The 16,332-nt window shown below is 35.2% G+C and overlaps 1 protein-coding gene across 2 annotated transcripts; it reads left to right on the forward strand.

Annotated features, from left to right (window-relative positions):
* Positions 1-4,240: 4,240 nt before the first annotated feature.
* LOC114295882 (bZIP transcription factor 68) lies at positions 4,241-13,770 on the forward strand. 2 transcript variants are annotated; one of them, XM_082895868.1, is made up of 14 exons: positions 4,321-4,726; positions 5,008-5,123; positions 5,225-5,281; positions 5,376-5,450; positions 5,952-6,044; positions 6,811-6,900; positions 7,007-7,066; positions 7,164-7,333; positions 8,155-8,209; positions 10,771-10,813; positions 10,915-11,180; positions 12,002-12,079; positions 12,171-12,296; positions 13,349-13,770. In XM_082895868.1, the coding sequence occupies exons 6-14, from the start codon at positions 6,817-6,819 to the stop codon at positions 13,439-13,441; spliced, it is 975 nt and encodes a 324-aa protein (XP_082751994.1). In that variant the 5' UTR covers positions 4,321-4,726; positions 5,008-5,123; positions 5,225-5,281; positions 5,376-5,450; positions 5,952-6,044; positions 6,811-6,816; the 3' UTR covers positions 13,442-13,770. The 2 variants fall into 2 exon arrangements, with proteins under 2 accessions (XP_028095978.2, XP_082751994.1); XM_028240177.2 differs by lacking the exon at positions 5,952-6,044 and having other exon boundaries at positions 4,241-4,726.
* The last annotated feature ends 2,562 nt before the right edge of the window (positions 13,771-16,332 follow it).

The raw sequence follows: 16,332 nt of genomic DNA on the forward strand, positions 1-16,332 counted from the left end.
CAAAACATGAATCGGGCTCAACCCTTGTGGGGTGGCAAGCACACTGTGCAATTCCCGAAGATGATATGAAAAAAAATTATTGATACAAAGAAATTTTGTTTGATAAAATTTGATATGCATCAGCAGATTTTATTTTATAACAAATCAAATGTTGATCAGAAATAAAAACTACATAGAGATTAAAGAGTGAACTTTGAAAGATGACTAATTTTACATAGTGTACATAAATTTACAGAGATACTGTGTTACTTCGCATCACAATCAAGATTAATATTCCCATAGAGAAAGCTCAAGCAATTCATCAGAAACCGTCAAAACCACAAACAATTAACTAAATTTTCAGCAATTAAAGCAACAATAGGGGGTTTGAAAATTCAGCCCACAACAAAACCTGCTTGATTTGCAGGGAGAGAAACCAAATTACAAAATATTATTAAGGTTGCGTTGCGTTCGCTGGAATGATTTTAGGCAATAATGGAATGGCTATTCTTCTAAATTGGTGAATGGTGATTTCATTTCCCATATAAATTCCATTTTTTTTACTTAACCAAACATGAGAACGGATATTCTGATGGAATGAACCAAACTAAATAGGTACACAAAAGACCATCTAGGACTTTCATGCCATGTGCCAATTGAACCGTTACATCAACCATATCCTTATTTAGACCATAACCAAGAGTTGAATAGGTCAATAAAGTTCAAACCCATCTCCCATAACTCAAAAAATCACAAACTTTAATACACCAAAAAAATAATAATAATAAAAATAAAAATAAAATCTTGCATCCAACAAATAAGTACTGCATACAATTACATAAAATCATATTCATGCCCTTACCTTCTGTTTGAGTCTCAGATTTCTCTTTGCAAGAACTGAATGCTCCAAAACAACTCGTCTCTTTCACTCACAAACACTTCTGATAGGGACTGAAAAAGCTTAACTTGCAATCACATCTTCTCTTCAATCCAACACTTACCCAATTTTCTAACCACACAAACACTTACCTAATTAGTCACCAAAAGACACATCATTGACAATAACACCAAAACCCACATCGATCAAATCAAATCAATACCAAACCTGTGTTTTTCGGAGCGATTTCAATCAAATCGCGTTACACAACAGAATTGGGAAAGACCCATTGGGTGGCTCATCACCATCTTCTGAACATCCTCCTTCTTGATTGGGTTTCTAAACCACCTGTTGGGTTTCTAAACAAATAAACAACCAACTAATAGGAGGGAAATCTAAATCAACACTCAAAAAAATAAAAAATAAAAAATCTAATTTGACAACAAAATTGTTTAAAACATAATTGGAAACCATACCTATCCATTGGTTTACCAAGGAAACTCATAAAATGCAATACATCTTTCGGTACATTTCCGTTGCCTGCCACATTGTGGATGATTTTCTCGATAATTTCCTTCAATTTAGAAAAATCATCTTTGAATGGTGCCTTATTACCACAAACTAATTTAACATCAGTGAGTTTCATGTCCAAGCCTTCACTTAGCATAATATTCTGAGTATTTAATTGGCCACAGACATAAAACTGCTCATGTATGCTTTTGAAACTCTTTAAAATACCCCTGCATCAAGAAATATTAAAAAGTAACTTCACGAATTAGAATGATGTTAAGAGCAAATGAAGAGAAGAAGAAGAGGAAGAGGATACACATGACACAAACCCAATAATTGTTCTAACTTCTTGAGTCAAACGCCACTGAGTGCATTGGATATTTGGACCTGGCAGCACTTGAGTCTCCAGAATTTTAGATTGGTTAATTTGAAGCCATTTCTCAAGCGTCCATGGAAAGTTAATCTAAACCAAAATGATTATGAGTTAGCAATAGAGTTTCCTATTCTCTACTATCAAAACAAACAAAACTATCAAAGTTTAAAAGAAATAAATCACTTGGAATTAGAAGGAATGAAATTTGAAATCGTATAGTTTCCCATACGATTGTTAAATAAAAAATAAAAATAAAAGTTCATACCTAGGACCTTTACCACTTTGGATGAAGCTTCAAAATAAACTTAGCCTCTGTTTGGGAAGTGGGTTAGCTTTTTGACTTTTTCCTATTTTAGCCTGGGGCTAAAAAGCTTGGTTTGGGAAGGGCCTTTTGACTTTTTTAACTTTTTTTGTGAGAAAAGAGTGTAATGATTATGAGTTGGATTTGATGTTTTGTTTTTTGTGGCTAAAATAGCTTATTTTGTTTTTTGTGGCTATTTTAGCCCCTAACCCACCAAAACCAACTTCCCAAACTATGCCTAGAATAACTCCGTTAATTATGGTAAGGTCTTTTCAACGTGGAAAGTGTTGAAACTTAGAGATGCGGATAGGCATGATTTAGGATGGTCTCTTGTATGTTCTGGGGTATACCTTTAGAATCTGTACAGGGTTTTGTAAGATCTCATCTTACTCATCAAAAAAATGTCTCTCAAAAGTCTCTTTCAAATATTTGCAGACAATACTAAAATAAATTATCATTTCCTTGGATCTAGGCCTCATTGATGCTAATGGTGGTTACTGAAATGTGTAAATTAACCAAGCCAAATAAACATGCCTCTCGTTACCAATCAGTATGTTTCACAATGGAATATACATATTTAACTTTTCTCTAAAAAAAATTGAAATGCATTTCTTTATCACATGGTTATTTCGAGAAGGGTAAAGCAAAAATATCATATGTACAATGTTACAAAAGACACACCAACTAACACTTCGAAATAAGAGAAGAAATTTCAAACAATTGAGCTACATGTACATTGAAATTAAGCAATGGATGAGTATGACAGCTAGATTCATGCCAACACTTTCCTATCAATTTTTTTTTCTCAACAAAGTATTCAAAGCACATTTGCCAGACGAGTATGCTTCAGTGTTTTTCACCTATATTTCTTCTGCTTTTTCTTTTCCAGATTGGTTGTAACATGGTCAAAAGCATGAAGTAAAAACCTTATACTTAAATCGGTATCCAAACTTGAGTTCCCTAAAACAAACTATGGAAAAAGCTCCTTCAGGTAGGAAAGCAAACATACTAAGTTGAGCCAAAACCTCAATTACCATGGCAAGCATTTCAGCTATGTGAGAACTAAAAAATACAACTCAAGCTTGACAAAGGAAGCAGTTGATGGGCTGATGATCCCAATAGGCTGGCTCAATTAATTCAGCAATGTTACTTTATCCATCTACTTGCCAAGGTCTTATTGTAGTTTAACTTCAGCAAAGTTTAGACAAACCGTATAGACATATAGACAAATCGTATAGAATGATTAAAAAATACGCCCAAAAATATTAGATGGATTGAAAAATATTAAAACAAAGAACTGAAGTAGGATTCTCAAATTTGAAGCACAAAAACAGACACAACCACCAAAAAAAAAAAAAAAAAAAAAAGAGAGAGAGAGAGAAGGGGAGAGACAGAAACACTAAAAACAATTCTCAATTCTCTTACACTGTGCGTGCGAGTTCGAAGGGAGCCAAGTTCGAGAGCAGCGACAGTGATGATGAACAGCGGCGGCATATACTCTTTCTCTATTGGTTGAGAGAGAGAGAGGATTATACAGATTTTTGCGATTGGAGGAGTATCGATCGGTGTGAAGGATGAAGAAGGGGAAAGGTAAGAACACCTTCGGATGAAGAACTAAAGGAGTATTGAATGATCCTTGAGATTGTTAGCACCGTCGTTCGCTCCGTCGCTTCTATTTCTTCGGATGAAGAATTGAAGGATGATCGAATATGTGGGAGACAGAACACCTTCTATTTCTTTTTTATTTTGAAGAGAGAACGTGTCTGGACAGATGAAGAGATGTGTCTCGGCAGATGTGGGAGAAAGAGAGAGCAAAAGTGTTTGGGCGGAAAAATATTTGATCTCAACCATTACATATTATTTAAAAATCATCTCAACCGTTCAAATGAATTGTATCATTTTAACACATTTTCAAAATCAATTCTGTTTTATTAGATATATTTTTCTATTATTTTATTTATTTAGTGTCAAACATTTTTCATAAATCAATCACTCCCTGTTCAAAAAGGGTGAACGTGCTACACGGCTCGACAACAATGATTCATCCCACTAAAAACATTACCACTAATAGCACTAATGCATTAAAAAAGTAAAAAAAAAAAAAAAAAACACAACTCCAAGACCAAAACATCACATCTTTAACGACGGGACCCACTGCCACCTAATTAGTGGGAGCACTAATTAGTGCTCCCAAGCATTTTTCCACGGCTCGACGCATTTACTAATTCGGACTACCCAACATACATCTTATACCCACGAAACTATACGTCTAAGCGCATCACAGCCGTTGATACCATTCCCGACCCAAATCATCGAATCAATCATCATCAATTCATTAAAAGCACAAGAGGGCAATTGCACTACGCAGCAGATTGGGGTTTTTTTCCTTCGCCTCCAGCTCTCTCCCTCTCTGCAAATCAGCTTGACAGTGAGAGAGGCACAATTCGAACAACAACGATCTCTCACAAAAGCTTCAATCAAAAACCCTAACTCTCTCTCTCTCTCTCTCGCTCTCTCTACGTACCTTGTTTTCCCCAAATCTTCATCCGTGGTTTCCTCAAATTTGCCCTAGAATTTGTTGCCAGATTGATTACCTTGTCGCCTTTGTCTCAGTGCTCGAGCACTGAGTTGACTCACACGTTCTGATCTTCGATTGTGCTCGGACGATTTCGTATCAGCTTTTGCGGTAATTGAGCTCATCAAGTTCATATCTTTATACTCATTATTTAGCTTTCTTTGTGTTCTTTTAGGGTTTTGAATGTCAATTTTTTATTTTTTATTTTTTGGGTAGTATTGTTATTTTAGTTTTTGTGTGCATGATGGGTTAAAAGAATTTTCTCTATTTAGATCGATACTAATATGTTTTACACAAAAAAACAAATGTATTGTGTTCAAAGATATACAGTGTATGTGTATGATTTCGAATTGAATGAAATGCACTGTTGTAATTTTGTTTATGCATTGAAGGATGGTTTGAGGAATTCTTGAGGTGTTGGTGCTGTTGAATCATGGGTAGTAGTGAGATGGATAAACCTGCAAAGGTGCCGAAGGAGGCGAAGGAATCTAAGACGCCTACTACGCAGGTATACTTGTGTGATTTGTTGATTGCTGTTCAATTTGCAAGCATGCGTGTTATGCCGTTGAAGATCTGGTGCTAGTATGGTTGTTCTTTGGTGTTGTTCAGGAACAGCCTTCATCTACACCCACTGGCACAGCTGCTCCAGACTGGTCTGGTTTTCAGGTTCCTTTGTCTAACCCATCTAGTTTGGTCCTTTTTTGTTCAGTTGAGAACTTTGATATAGGTAGTTATTTGGTATAGATTTTGTTTGTAACAGGCATATTCTCCTATGCCTCCACACGGGTTCTTGGCATCAAGCCCTCAAGCTCACCCTTACATGTGGGGAGTTCAGGTATATTTTTTTTTTTGTATTAGTTTGTTTTATGAGTGTGGTTATGTCAATTCATATATTTAAAACTTACTTTTGTCAGTTATATATATATCATATTAGCTCATTGTAGAGATTGGATTTTTGGATTGCTAAGAGATATAATTTCATGAAGATGGGAGAGTTTGGAGACTAACTAGTTGATTGACTTGACCTATTAGCATTCCACGAGCCAACCCGAGCTCTATTTTGGCTTGTTGAATTAATCTTCACTTAGTTGAATATTGATCTAGCTAGAAAGTGCTCAACTTGCCTGGTTAAGCTTGTCTTTCAGCCTAACTTAGCGTCCCAATTCGTTTTGTCCCTCATTCATTTTGCCCAAGAGTTCAAAGATATTACCTTTGTAAACATGTGCTTATTCATTGTCAACCATTTATTTGGGCACTTGGAGGGTTTATGTTAAATGACTGTGTTACACCATACCAGTTGTTTGTTTACCTTAACGAGATGAACTTTGTTTTGCAGAAGTTTGGTATGCCTTAAAACATGAGTTCTGTGAGTTTGGTATGTTAAATGACTATGTTGCACTTTGGTGGTTTTGTTTGTCAGCAAGTCTAGGTAAGTTCTGTGATGACTAACGGTTTAACCTATTTATTCACTGGCACCCTGGTTCACTTGGTAGCACTACATTTTCACTAGACAATCCATGCATATGATATCTATATATATAGAGATGGAAATAGGCTTTCTGATAGTTTTGAAATTCCAGTACTTGCGTGTTATGTTATACTTGCCACATTTTTCTTGTTTATTTTTGGTAAATGATTGTCCTTGATACTGAAGGTGTTGGAGGGGGTGCAACCTATGTACAGTGAAATATACAGGAGCAAACAAAGCTGTGATCCTAAGTCCCACTAAAATGCTAGTATCACTTATAAAATCAATATAATTGTATGCATATATTGTAAAACATTTTTTTTTCTTCCTCAGATTATCTGTAACCATTATTATCATAAGTAAGCGATAATGGTCTGTTCAAGCAGGCTACAATCTGTTTTGCTATTGTACATGAAATCTTTAGAATATGCATTAATTGCAATATCCTGAACTAGAGTTTTTTTTCACTTTGCATCAGATCATTTTTGTGTAGCCTTGTCCTTATGTGTCTGTATTTATTTTTTTATGTACCTGTGTGGTTCGTATTTTTTTTATTTTTTATTTTTCTTCCAGTAACTATTGTCTAGAAATGGGCGAGGTTGGGTGATGGAGGCTTGTCCATTGCTTCAAGTGTCTGAGCTGTAGTGCAGAAATTTAGTTAATATTCTATTTGATTTTTGCAAATTAAGCTTCTGCTTTGTAGTGTAATTGTTATATTTATATGCAGCACATTATGCCGCCCTATGGTACGCCACCACATCCATATGTTGCTATGTATCCCCATGGTGGCATATATGCTCATCCATCCATGCCTCCGGTAATTCTTGCTGATCGTCTTTTATTTGTGCTTCTCAAATCATACCCTCATTGTTTGGATGCTATCATGCTACTAACTATATATGCCGTGTTTCAAACTTGAATAGGGATCTTATCCTTTTAGTCCTTTTGCTATTCCTTCCCCTAATGGCATTGCCGAGGCTTCTGTGAGTTACTTGAACTCCATTGTTATTTAGTTTGCTGTTAATTAATGTCACTGGCCATTTGGATTGGTTGTAGCATGACATGTAAATTTCCATTTAGGGGAACACGCCTAGCAGCATGGAAGCTGATGTTAAGTTATCTGAGGGGAAGGAAAAGCTACCCATCAAGAGATCTAAGGGAAGTTTGGGCAGTTTGAATATGATTACAGGAAAAAATAATGAACCTGGTAAAACCTCAGGAGGATCTGCTAATGGAGTCTATTCCAAAAGGTAAGATATGTGTGTCTGGGTCATGAATTGCATGGCCATAAATAAGTTTGAGTAGCAAATCCATGCCTACTGTGCACTGCCAGTTGATGTAATGAGGACCATTGACCTATGGCTTTGGATTCAAGAAACTAATTTATTGGACTCACTATTTTTTGAGTCAATCTTTTGGAGATTGGATGAAGGTGGGTTTAAAAAGGTTACATTGGTAACTAAGAGGAAACATTTATTTATGGTTAACGAGTAGGAAAGTTTGTAATAAACACAATCAAAACTTCAACGCTGTCAACAATTATAAGCATCTATGTATAGGGTTATCCTCCCTAGTCTCATTGCAGCCCAATTATATAGTAATAGAAACCCCAGAAAGACCCTACACCATCTGCAAGTCTTGTTTTCTTCAATCCATCAAAAGACCTGTTTCTGTTAACCCAAATGATCAAATCAAGCACAAAGGAGCCACTAGCCAAGCCTCCTTTTTGCCAGAGAACATGTCACTTCTCCATTGATGAGCAAATAAATTGTTTTTTGGTCTTGGCATCGCCCACGTGACTCCAAACAATGAAATAAAAAATAAAAAGCAGCGTATCATTTCCACCTTGATCATTTGGACATTTTGTGAAAGTTTATGATAATTGTCATTACATTTATGTTGTCAGCATATTATATTTGATGAATCTATTTAATAGTTTGTTCTTGCCTTTGGACTTGAGAAGCCCTGCTGCTTTTCTGCTTCATGGTACTTCTGGCCTAAGCTAGTGAATACAACCTACTTATCTTTACTATCACTCACTTGATACTGACGGCTGATGTTGGGTGTGCAGTGATGACAGTGGGAGTGAAGGTTCAAGTGAAGGAAGTGAAGGAAGTTCTCAAAATGTATGTATTATTGCTTTTAAGAATTGTTAAATTGAGTTGATTATGCATCCATTCCATTCACATCTGTCCAGTTTCTGCATGAAATTGTAGATGTTTGGAATTAAGGCTTTTATTGTTAATACATTTGGTTTATCTGTACTACGGATATTTAAGTTTTGTGTTGTATTTGTGATACTATCTTTAAGTGATTGAAGAACTTGCTACTTGAATTTGGTACCTCAAGATGGGCTCATATGTTAGGGTTGGTCCACTGTCTTTTGCTTACCATTCTTGCAAATTTACTCCCTGAGGCCTTTGAGGGGGTCAGAGTTCTGCTGGATTGAAGTCACTGTTTAAGGTTATGTTCAAGTTGTTCTGGAGGTTGTTATTTTCCATAACCCTTTTACTGTTTAAACTAGGAATTTCAAATATATCTGTTTAACAAATTTCTCTGTTAAATAAAATATGATATTTTGAAGTGAAAAAAGAGAAAATTACTAATCAATGTAAAGAAGCACTTTCTTCATCCCAATTTAGTAAAGGTTGGCCCAATATTCTTGTAGGCCTTAGGTGAAATCTCGAAGGTTTTATTTTTTAATATCTAAATTATATTATAAAAATTTTACATTGCTTTTTATAAAATTCATTTTTGTTTCATATCTATTCTTGTAGTTATGATTGGGTTTACCACCTTTACCATTGGGGGCCTTTGGACAAGGAGGGGTTTTTTTATTTGTTGGGCCTTAAGATAAAGCAGGGTTTTTGTTCATTTTTTTTCCTTGGGCTTTGAACAAGGAGTATTCTATTGAACCTTGATCATTGGGGCGTATCAAAAAGGATTGTTTTATTTTGTTGGGCCTTTGGACAAGGAATTTTTAATTTTTTATATTCCTTTGGATAATGAGGATTTTTTCCCCTTGAGACTTTGGATAAAGAGTCTCTCTCTCTCTCTCTCTCTCTCTCTCTCTCTCTCGTCTTTTTTCTTTTTTTTTTTTTATAAAATTTAAATAGGCTTTTGGATATGGGGAATTTTTTCAAGGAGGGCTTTTTATTCTGCTAGCCTTTAGAGTTTAGACTAGGAGGATTTTTTTTTTTTTTTAATTATTTTATTTGTGCTGGGTCTTTTGACAAAGATCAAAGAAGATAGAAATTTGGGTTCTCAGGCGAGTGTCTAGCTTGGCTAATGGGAGGGAAGAGTCAGCGCTGAATTTAGGCCAAGTTTGGCAAGTTGCCAAAAAGCCAAAAAGTCAAAAAGTTATTCAAAAAGTTAAAAAGTTATCACTGTTCACCAAAAGTAAAAAATTACGGCTGCACAACTCCCAATCCTAATTTTTCCCTACACACTAATTTATACAATTTTTTAATACACATTTTTCCATAAAAAGTCAAAAAGTTAACCCAAACATCCATATTTTTTTCCTCAATTTTTTAGTCCAAAAAGACAAAAAGTACACTTATTTAGGACACCCCAAACAACCCCTTAGTATAATCCTGAGCAAAATATGAAACTCTAAATATATGGGGGTTGGGTGTGTGTGGATTTACAGGTAATACACGGGTGTGCATGGCAAATACTTGTTTACTTGCTGCCAAAGAAGTATCACTAGCGATATTACGTGTGTTGTCTGTCTCTCATGTGGATGTGGATGTGGATGTGGATGTGGAGGCATGACATAAGCACATTGACACAATGAATATTGTAGAAGTGGGGCATGTGTTCAAACACAATGAGGACAGGACAATATATTGAGCTATTTAATTAACTATAATATATTTTCTTATGCGCAACAATAATATGATTTATAAAAATGTCTATTGTATGTGAACCTATACATACATACAATATTGTTCATGTAGTATGTATTGTATTTGTTGATTTTGGTCGTCTAAATAATGAACTTATATGTATGTCTCTATGAGATCAAATATGGAATTTTGAGCTATTTAACTGTAATATATTTTCCAACAATAATATAATGCATAAAAAATTCTTTGGAATATTTTTTTTTGGAAGACCAAAATCAACAAATATAATACACTACTATTGAATTTTGTTATATAGATAAATGTAGGTACAGAAATGTGTATATGTGCGTATATATCATTACAAACGTATTCTTAGGTCTTATTCAGCGCATCTGGTATATGATTCGCCTATTTGTTTTGTATGTATGGCATCGGAATTACTATTCTTAGCTTTTAGACGTGTTTGTGAGCAATGTTTGTCCATTGGTAGTGGAAGAATTTTCTCTGGCAGAGACTCAGACACAAACAAGGCTGCTTTTGAGATAGCCACACATGGACGAAATAAATTTTCATTTTATATTGACATGCCTATATTGTTGCATATAATAGCTATATATTATTTTGTCTGTTGACGCTTCATAAATTCTTTTTATAACTGCATGTCAGCCGAATGCACCACTTTGCATGAGGACTCGATGACTGTGTCTTATATGAACCATGTAATATTGTTCATTGACCACGAAATTACATGGTTCATGGTTGTAACTTCACTAAAAAAAAACTTTTTTGGGGGTAACTGCACTTTCATATACTTTCTTTGTTTTGATTTTGGGCAGGACTCACAAATGAAGTCAGGAAGCAGGCAAGATTCTTTGGAAGGTTCGGTTATAAGAATGTTCCTTCTAAATGCAGTCACTAATTTTGTAGTTTTCCATGATGTTTAATGAAAAATTATTGCAATTTCTTTGTCACAACTGAAGCATCTCAGAATGGCGGAGCTATGCATGGTTCCCAGAATGGAGGGCCAAATACACATCAAACAATGGCTGTCATGCCAATGTCGGCTGCAGGTGCTCCAGGAGCTATCCCTGGTCCCACCACAAACTTAAATATTGGTATGGACTACTGGGGTGCTGCAACTTCTTCTACGCATCCTGCACTGCGTGGTAAAACACCTCCTGCTCCAGTTGCAGGTGGGATGGTCACTGCTGGATCACGGGACATTCAATCACAGCTTTGGATACAGGTCTTCTTTTCTCCCCCCACCCCCCCTTTCTTTTTCTATCCATGATTTAAAATTTTAATCTAATTCATTTTCTTTATTCTTATGGTTTAGTGTTTACTTAATTAAATCTATCTAAGATTTCAAACTTTATTTGTGCCTGACCTTTGGTGATCACATTGTTTGTTGGTAAGGTCATAAGGAGTAGGATTAGGGGTCCCCTCCACCTCGCCTTTCTACTTCACACCTCCTCTCAAGATCGCATTAATGGCTTGCTTTCCAAGCATATATCTTCTACTTTTTATTAAACTGCTATATGGTTGCATGCATGATAGCATAAAGTGTGATCTTAGCAGTTTTTTAAGCTTAATGTTGGTTCGTTACTGTTCTTGTCCACCTGATCAGATAATGTTAAAAGAGGTGTCATAAGAAACTGTTAAAAACTCTATTGATAATTTTCCTTAATTTGTTGGGATCTCACTTTGCTTAGTATCACTATCTTCCATTAAAATTGTGCAATAAGCATCTGAGAAGAATTTAAATTAAGGCCCTTAACCACACAGACTGATTTGAGTATTACACCAATAAGATTAGGTGTGTTCACGAGTCACATTGTCTCAATGACTCAAGTTATTAGTGTGTGATATATTTATATGGGCACTGTTGTATTTTGTTCTTTGGTTATGAAAGTCAGTGTGGACCATCAGGTGAGTTTTGGTATATTAAACCATTTGCTTGTCCATCAATACTTTTCCACTACTTGCATTGTTATTTGTCTCTTTGTCATTGCTAGATCCCTATTGTTACTAAAATCTTGGTTTTACACCTCTTGTCCTTGAGTTCAGGATGAAAGAGAGCTTAAAAGACAGAAAAGGAAGCAGTCTAACAGGGAATCTGCTCGTCGATCCAGGTTGCGAAAGCAGGTAATGGTGTATTCCTTTTACTTTGTATATTCTGTTTGCAATTTTCATCACGTGACACGATGATTCTATTGTGTTTATGTTCCTGAGTCAGGCAGAATGTGATGAGCTGGCCCAGCGTGCTGATGTTTTGAAAGAAGAAAATGCCACTCTTAGATCAGAAATGAGTCGCATCAGGAGCGAGTATGAACAGCTTCTTGCACAGAATGCTTCTTTGAAGGTGATGTTGATATTTCAGTTTATGCATGGTCCTTTTTCATGCCCTCGAGGATTGAATCATTTATTGGAATTGTAAAGAGGATCATGTAAATGCTAGACAAAGTAGTGTTTGGTAATACTGTTAAAAAATGTAGTTCACATTATCAGCTCTATGAAATCATTTTGTTATCATGTGGTTGAATTGCCTCCGCTGTTTCCATTGAACCTACAAATGCTATGCATAATTTGGTTTGTGCTTCCCGGAAGAACATTTTTATGGAAAATTGTATTTGCTGCAGCAAAAATCAATATTGTGTTTGTCAAATAGTTTTGTGTATAGTGTTAGCTGTAATAAGAAAAGCATTTTATCTAAGAAGCACGGACACGGACAAGTGACACATGACACAACATGGACACGACACAGACATGCTGGCATGTCAATTTTCAAAAAGTGCAGGACACAGCATGTGGTGGACACACAAAATATATGATTTTATATCTTTATTATAAGTCATATATAATGTATACTAATATTTCATTAAAATGTAATACAAATATGACATAATAATACCAATTCCTAAAGTTTAAAGGAAGAGGGACTCATAGATATAACTCTATATTGTTGTTATTATTATTTTATCTTTTGTATTCTTGAAGTTATTTTGTTCAGAGTGTTTCATGTGTGTCGGACACATGCTAGGAAGTGTTCAATAAGTGTCGGTGTTGGACCTGCGCACATACACATTCTCAGGGGTGTCCGTGCATTGTATGGACATTGAATGTTGTAAGTTGTGAAAGTGATGACTCTAGTGTCAATTACAGCAATCCTGTGGGGGTGATGCGAGAAGAAAGCAAAATCTCTGCTTCCCATTTATTAGTTTTATTAGTTCTGCCGAAAGCATTAGTTTGCTTTACTACCAAAAACCGAAAAATAATTATTCTTTTGTGGAAATAAATCAAGCACATCTTTATTTCTACTTCTACCACATTTACTTTTAATCAAAAAGGAAAAAGAAGAAGAAAAAGGAAATTACTTCTGAAATGCTAATATCACGGTTCTGATTTTTGCTGCAGGAGAGACTCGGGGAAGTTCCTGGGCAAGAAGATGCTCGGTCTGGCAGGAATGACCAGCAAGTTGGCAATGATTCACAATCGACTGGGCAGTGATATCTAAGGAGGGGATTACGCTAACCAATCAGTAACATGTTGTCCTTATTTTACATAGTAAATGTAGGTCAAAATTCGTTAAAACCTGATGTTTTTAGTCACAGGATCTGTTTTATGTAATATTATCCGTCATTCTGGGTTCGACCAATCTTTAAGGTCGAAGAACCCAGATGGCATGTAGAGCCTGAAATCTGTGTCACACTCTTAATTATATGTGAAATGAGTGTAGGATGATCAGTGATTTGTCTTGGTAATATGTATTAAATAGGGTTTGATGAATGTGCTACACTGAGAATTAATAATCTTGAATATGCTGTATTTTGTATGAATTTCATGTTCAGGTGTATGAGGATTATGAATTTGTTGCGCTGAGCATATGAGTTGGTGGATGGATTTATTCATGTGCATGCAATAATAATGTGTTTAAATTACCAATGAGAGCCGATCATTCGCAGAATACTTTCTTCATGTTGAACTTGGATTAGCGCTATGACATCACTGTCCTGACTCCAGAGTTGATGCACTGAGGTGGAGTGTCCAGCCGCACAAGTGGCATATTGAACGCATGTGATCTGCTGGTGCCTAAACATTTACTAACCTATTTCAAGTAAATGCTATGGCATGATTTCAGTGATCAGTTCTATATTCTTCAGCAATTACTTCATTTTCTGAGTAAATTGGGCAGATCTCTCTCGCCTTCTTTCGCGATTGCTGAAAGTGTGTATTTGCTAGTGGAACTTTTCAATGCTTCGTTTAACAGCAACGACTTCTTTGTAGGTGGAGTGGTAAATTAGTTCTGCACGTTTAAATATTTACAAATTTTCCTAAATCGTCATGAACCAAGTCGGACAGGAAAGTCTCCTCTCTGAAATCTTCTGATCCTTGATGATCATTTAAGGGCCTCAGTTCGTCATCCGGGTTGTTTCCCTTATTCTCCCATTGTCTCAGTGGCCGACCTTGATTTCTGTTATTTTGAAGTCATATCTAGTATTTAGAGTTTGAGAGCAATCTGCAATGAAACAGTGCTTTACCCGAGCTTGAGGTGGAACAGTTTCGACCAACAATTGTTTAGACTGCTTCGGTTGTTCTTGAGGCTAGGGGGAAGACGATACAATTTAAAAATCTTCAGCCATGATGACCGTTGTTAAAGAAATAATTGTTTTTTATCACTATTTTAATCAATTGTGTACATTCAACATAAGAATCGTAGGTTGCTGGGCCATAAGGGACTGCTCATACAAATCCAAAAAGAAAAAGTTTGTAGAACTTTCTGAGTTTTTGTTTTAATTTTTTAATATAAATTTAAAAACATAGTCCCAGCTTCATAGTCAATTGCAAGCTTTTTATAAACAATTGTGGTGGCTTAGCATTTTTCTTTTCTAAATAACTATACATTAAAGTAATTTTATACAAATAAAATTTTTAACATAAATAATGTAATTTTTTTAATGATCTTTTTATTTCAAACCACAATATTTATAAGTATAATTATAAAAATACTCATATTATTCCAGATGAATTATTTGTGTAGAAATATTGTTCAATTTTCGTGTAAATTATTTAGGGGTCTTTTGGGAGGAAAAAAAAAGCCAACTTTTAGCTTTTTATTCGTTTTGAATCACATCACCTCTCTCATTTTTTACTCCAAAATAGACTACAAAAACTAAAAATTTAACTTTTTACCAACTTTTTAAAATACCACTTAATACGGGTTTTATTAAGGGATTTTTTTTTTTAAGGTCCCTGTTATTAAGATTTTATAGCATAAAGGACATTCAATATTTTCATAATGTCTAAGGTCCCTCAATATCGATCCAGAGAAAATTCGATCCAGAGAATTTCTCTGGATACATCACAGAGAAAATTCCAAATTTCTCTGGATACATTACAGAGAAAATCTCACCAGAGAATTTCTCTAGATTCAACCTAGAGAAATTTCCCTCTCCACCGCAGAGAAATTTACTCAATCCCAGAGAAAATCCCCTCCAACCAGAGAAATTCACTTGTAAACCCCTTGAAACAATGAAAACATACTTAGAAACATAGCAAGCCATTTAATCATTTGAGCTTCAAGTCCAGATTTCAGCCTTTGTAACTTCTTGAATTTATTTCAAATTCTACACAAGAGTTACTTCATTTTTGTTTTCTGCAGTTTGATGGCTTTAGTGACTTGGATACATATTCACAGAGAAAATCTCATCACCAGAGAATTTCTCTAGATTCAATCCAGAGAAATTCTTTAAAACCAGAGAAATTTTCTGCATCACCCCCCCCAAAAAAAAAAACAACAACAACAACCTAAAACAATGGCTTGAATTATTGAATGTCTCTGTAACTCTCTGCATCATCCATTCATCCATCAATCCCAAAAACCCAACTCAGTCAAATCTACAATTAACCAACTCTCTGCATATTTATCAAGTTCTTTTTAATTCTGTTTTTGGTCTTTGAAATTTCTCTGGACACTTCAACCCAGAGAAATTCTTCAAAACCAAAGAAATTTCCTCTCTACCCTAGAGAAATTCACTCAAACCCAGAGAAAATCCCATTTCAACCAAGAGAAATTCACTCAAACCAGAGAAAATCCCCCCTCTCTAACACAGAGAAATTCCCCCTTACAATCTTTTTTGGTTGAAAATCATAAACCTTAGGCAAAATGTGCTCCATGATTCACAAGAACAAAATAAATAAATAAATTGATTAGAACAAAATACTAACAAGTCAGAGAAAACTCATTCAATTGTTTACAAGAAAAATAAATAATAGAAATTACTTGCAAGAAATTTACTAGGCAAGTCAAGAGAAAATAACAAAGCATTGTCCATGTGAAGGTCCTCAACCATCTCACAGTGTCATCTCCTTGTAAAGCAAGGAAGTGTTCATCTTGCTTA

Source organism: Camellia sinensis, chromosome 11 (genome assembly GCF_055761805.1).
Source record: "Camellia sinensis isolate YWXY chromosome 11, ASM5576180v1, whole genome shotgun sequence".
Classification (NCBI taxonomy): Eukaryota; Viridiplantae; Streptophyta; class Magnoliopsida; order Ericales; family Theaceae; genus Camellia; species Camellia sinensis.